This window comes from Micropterus dolomieu, linkage group LG23 (assembly GCF_021292245.1).
Source record: "Micropterus dolomieu isolate WLL.071019.BEF.003 ecotype Adirondacks linkage group LG23, ASM2129224v1, whole genome shotgun sequence".
NCBI classification, from domain to species: domain Eukaryota; kingdom Metazoa; phylum Chordata; class Actinopteri; order Centrarchiformes; family Centrarchidae; genus Micropterus; species Micropterus dolomieu.
In genome coordinates, this window is record NC_060172.1 from 8,431,369 (window position 1) to 8,436,277 (window position 4,909).

Genomic DNA, 4,909 nt, shown 5'->3' on the forward strand with positions numbered 1-4,909 from the left:
TACTTTTAATTTAGTAATTTTAGTAAGCTGGACATGTAATTTTACTTAAGTACTGGATTTTACGTGTGATGAAGTATTTATACGTTGTGATATTGACAACTTGGATCTCTACCTCTTCAAACACTCTGTTCCACTTTGCAACATGACTTGTAACAACTATCATTGAACAATGGCGCCATTTAGTGGATGAACTCAGAAACACTGTTAATGTAGGACCTTGTATAAAACCTGTATTTGCTTTTTATTAGGCTGCACAAACACAATGAATTAGAATATAATGATGGTCTATTGGCCATGACATGGTGCTATATTATTATATTAGAGATTTCAAGGACGACTTCTTTCAATATTAAAAACAGATCAACATCTTTTATTTACCTGGATCTTTTCCCCATATTTGATACAGCCATAAATGTTTTAAAAGCTTAATATTTGTTGCGTACCTCAAATGACCTGCTGTGCATTAAGCTTGTACGTTTATCTGTAGTCGATGAAGTTTGTATCATTTTCAGCTGTGCTGGTTCTGCTAATAAAGGAAAACCGTCAGTGAGAGTCTGAAATATGCATATTTACCAAACAAAGTATAAAATATACAGCTAATAATGTAAAATGTACTCAAATATTTATAGTGCAGTTTTACTGTCCTCTAACTACTGATTGTGACATATAAATATACACATACATAAATCGGAAACTTTTTCAAATTTCATCTTTATTGGACAAGAATAGAAAATTACCTCGCACATCTATAACATGAGGCAGGTGCATCAGAGGGGGAGGAGTAGGTGAAAAGTTGCAAAGAAACTACTGCACATTGTCTAACCTGCAAAAATAAATCTCTGTGCTGGCAACATTTTGGTACTAGACCTTCATCAGGCAAATGACGTTACATGCTGAGAAGCCGTGTTTGTCTGTCAACCACTTCCACATGAAATCAAGTAACATTACAAAATGTTCATTCACATTTACATTACTGTAGCGTAAGCTTAAAAACAACACTCGCTATAGCATCTCTTAATCTGGAGTCCAGGTCACTGCTGAAAGGCTGGCTGTTCACTGTATCATGGAAAGTTGGTGTGATAGGAAGAGGATCACAAGCAACAGGGATGAGCACAGCATTGAGAGAATTGTTAAGTTAAGCTTTTGAAGAGCTTCACAAGGAGTGGACTGAGGCATGAGTTTGTGTCACGTACATGGTGTCAAGCCACTTCTTCTTGTTGATATAGTAACTATCAGCTTTGGAATGATGTACAGAACATCACAGGATTAAACGTCCAAGTATTTGACATTAAAGTTAATAAAGGAGCGTTAACTTTTTAGAGGAAGTGTGCGGCCCTTAAAAGGGCCTTTGTGTTTTAGTGGGTCTGGATCGGGTCTAGCCTCCTGCTGTCTCAGATGTAGGTCACCAGACTCTGCAAACAGTTTGATTTTAACACTGACAAATACTTCAGCCCAGTTCTTCTCTAGTATGTTAAACTTGGCTTTTTAGCCTGTATGTAAATGTGATATTTCAGTTAATTCTTTGTATGTTGTGGGAACTCATTTTGCTTTTTTTATAACCTCATTTGTAATCAAGTTTCCTCATTTCCCTTGCAATAATAGTTTTGAATTTAATTAAGTCATTAGCATTTGAAATCCCCAATTTGTGGGACTTTCTGAATTTATAGTCCAGTAGTTTATATAATAAGAATATACTCTTTAGATGAGGTGTGTGGCCCTTAAAAGGGCCTTTGTGTTTCAGTGGGTCTGGACCGGGTCTAGCCTCCGAAGCCGTACAGGGTGCGGCCCTGCCTCTTCAGAGCGTACACCACGTCCATGGCGGTGACGGTCTTCCTCTTGGCGTGCTCGGTGTAGGTGACGGCGTCGCGGATGACGTTCTCCAGGAAGACCTTGAGCACCCCGCGGGTCTCCTCGTAGATCAGACCGGAGATCCGCTTCACTCCGCCGCGGCGAGCCAGACGGCGGATGGCGGGTTTGGTGATTCCCTGGATGTTATCACGGAGCACTTTACGGTGACGCTTAGCGCCTCCTTTACCGAGTCCCTTTCCTCCTTTGCCTCTTCCGCTCATCTTTCAGCTTTACTCGTTGAACAAACTCATGAATTTGAGGGTCGACACGCGCCTTTTTACATCTTATCTGCGGACGTCAAAGAGGACAGAAGGCGCGAGTTCCGCTGGGCGGAGTTAAACTCAGCGGCTCCTCCTACATCTTTAGCAGCCATCTTAAAGACAAAAATGATTCCTTTTGATTATCTCGTTGAATTATTTTCATGTTGGTCTACCTGTTTTCCCAGCTGACATCTGGCGAAAGGCTGTAAACTGACTGATGAAATTGTTTCACTCTAGGTTAATTTTGAATAATCAATACACAAACGGAGACAAATGTCCACAATACATTAATATCATATTACATAAATGATATTGATTGAGTGAAGAAGAAGAAGTAAGGTGAGCAGTAGAAGTTGACTGGTTTATTAAGCATAGAAGAGAAATTTGGGCAAATGAAGGCCCACACATATTATATATCACAAAAGCCGACAGATCGTGTCGGCCACCAAAGCTGCTCTTGCGCGAAGGAAAGGGAAGGTTGTGTATTCATGTGATCAGTAACTTTTTATTATTTATTGCAAAAAGAGAAACAAACTGTACATGAGAATAAAGAAGCACTGATTCCTGATAAGTCACATATTGCATATAGATATTTTGCAAACATGTAATTTGTAATGTGGTTATAAAGGTTAGTTTGCTGTCTAACTAACTATGTGCGTTGTAAATGTTCTGATAATGATAATCCAGCACATCTTTGTAGTAGCATCCATGTTGACGCCACATTTTGACTTTAGAACACATGAACACACTGAACCTTAAAGGAACGACTGAACCAGCTTAATACTAGAAACATGCCTGTAGGATACTACTGGTAGGGTTTATGAGTATCTGACTGAGCGTGAACAAGTTGATAGTATAATTCATACAACTAAACTATGTAGTGACACAAGTGTAATGGTTTGTTTTTATTTGTATGTATAAATATTGAATTACATTTTTTACTTTACATTTTAAGAAATCTAATATATAAATATTTTAAATACTAAAAAAGAACCTTAGTGTAATTAATCTCCATCATATTAGATAAATATTTGATTGTATTCATTGTTTTTAGTTTGGACTACCTTAGTGAATTGATGCTTTTGGCCAAAGTGAATTACAGGAAACACATTCAACCATGTAAATACAACATTGCAAGATTTTTGTCAATGTGACAACATGGAACTGTAAATCATAAAGCCCAGAGATTTGATCTTTATGTACTGTAGACATTAAATATTATAATCACATTAAAGGTAGGCCTAAACTATTTCATTTTCAACACTGGCTGCTGTTTTGCTAATCAGGCTGCTTACAATTTTAGAAAAGTTGCATCTTAAAGGAAAACTAAACATTTAATGTAAACCAATCACTTGCAGTCATTTTTGAATTATTCAAAATCTTAAAACAACAATTTAGCTACATAAACTCCTGCTAAAACGCTTAATTAAAATACTGCTAATGGCCTACAAACTGCACGTTTTCTGCTGCTAGAGCTTCACATTCACAAGAGCATTTAACTAGCAAAACAGGAGTTGGCTTTTATTTCAAACTAGTCACAGGAAATGGGCCTACAATGTAGCACTGACCGCAGTTGTCCGTCAAACTGCATCTACAAAACACGACAAAAGTCTTGTTGAACTTTTGATAGAGCAGTTTGAAATATTGCAGTGAGTTGAAGAGCTGCAGGCGACAGGCTGCACACCTCCACCTTCTCGGCCAGGTATCTAACTCCTTTCACTGTTCGCAGACTCATGTCTTGTGCAGCATGAAGTCAGATCATGGCTGCTCACATAATTATGGAAAAAGATCAATTACTACCTGACAATACTTTGTTTAGCTGCCCCGGACTTCTGTGACCTAAAGGCTTAACCTGCATTTGCTGTTACAACCAGTAACTACAGGTGTCACGTCAACAATAAGGTCTCAGATGTATAATTGCGTCAAAACCACAGACTAGCCTATCGGGATATCAGTATTAAGGTATAAAAAGTTGATCAACATAATCAGAAATACAGTAAGCAATTACAGATTTTTCCCTCCTCAGTGAACAGCCTCTTTGTTGAAAGTCTGAAAGCACTTTGTGTTCAAGTTGGCCAGTTACCATTATGGATTTACCAGTTTTTAAAGAGTCTGTTCACGGAACAAAAGTAATTTGTGAAAATAAAATTTTTAAACACTGATATGGTAATTAACCCTAAAATAATTGAAAGTCCGTCCCTCACGGTGTCTGCTTAGAGAAATTCTGGCCCTTGAACAAAAGTAGGCTAGTTAAAGATCCCTGTTCCGATCAGAAACAATGTCCTATGGAAACAGTGAATTCTCAGGAGACACAATAAGAAAAGTACTGACGATAATCTAAAGACGAAACAAAGTTAATGCAGCAGAATATTTTAAGTGTGGGCTTGTAGATAAGTGGCCATATACATGATGAGTCTTCATATTGTCTAATCCAAATCATCTTCTCCTGTAAATGTGACCAGGTTCGTGGCAGATCTTCATTTTGTGTCTGAATGTTGTCAGAATCAGATCTTCAGGCTCGACTTCCATCCAGTTGTTAAATAATAAATGTTTCTCCCCGTCGGGGAATCGAACCCCGGTCTTCCGCGTGACAGGCGGAGATACTGTCCACTATACTAACGAGGAAGGTGCAACAGTGAGTCCTCGAGGAAAAGCAGATTCATGGAGCTTGTATGACTGAAACTCATTCTACGGGGTTTCTTGCACCAGCTGTGTATTTTTACACCACCATGTGGCGCTGTTTCCTCTCCTGTCTGTTTATGGACCTGCCTGAAGGAGAATTACCAACTTAATCTGATCAA

At 38.4% G+C, this 4,909-nt stretch overlaps 1 protein-coding gene and 1 non-coding gene across 2 annotated transcripts; both read right to left on the reverse strand.

Annotated features, from left to right (window-relative positions):
* Nucleotides 1-1,708: 1,708 nt before the first annotated feature.
* LOC123962831 (histone H4) lies at nt 1,709-2,075 on the reverse strand. Its single transcript, XM_046039225.1, has one exon. The coding sequence runs from the start codon at nt 2,067-2,069 to the stop codon at nt 1,758-1,760; it is 312 nt and encodes a 103-aa protein (XP_045895181.1). The 5' UTR covers nt 2,070-2,075; the 3' UTR covers nt 1,709-1,757.
* Nucleotides 2,076-4,661: 2,586 nt separating this feature from the next.
* Nucleotides 4,662-4,733, reverse strand: trnad-guc. The gene has a single exon. It is a non-coding gene; the product is annotated as a tRNA-Asp (tRNA).
* Nucleotides 4,734-4,909: the final 176 nt, after the last annotated feature.

What these genes read in the sequence shown, in the direction of transcription:
- LOC123962831 (XM_046039225.1), bottom strand. Translation starts at nt 2,069, where the DNA reads ATGAGCGGAAGAGGCAAAGGAGGAAAGGGACTCGGTAAAGGAGGCGCT.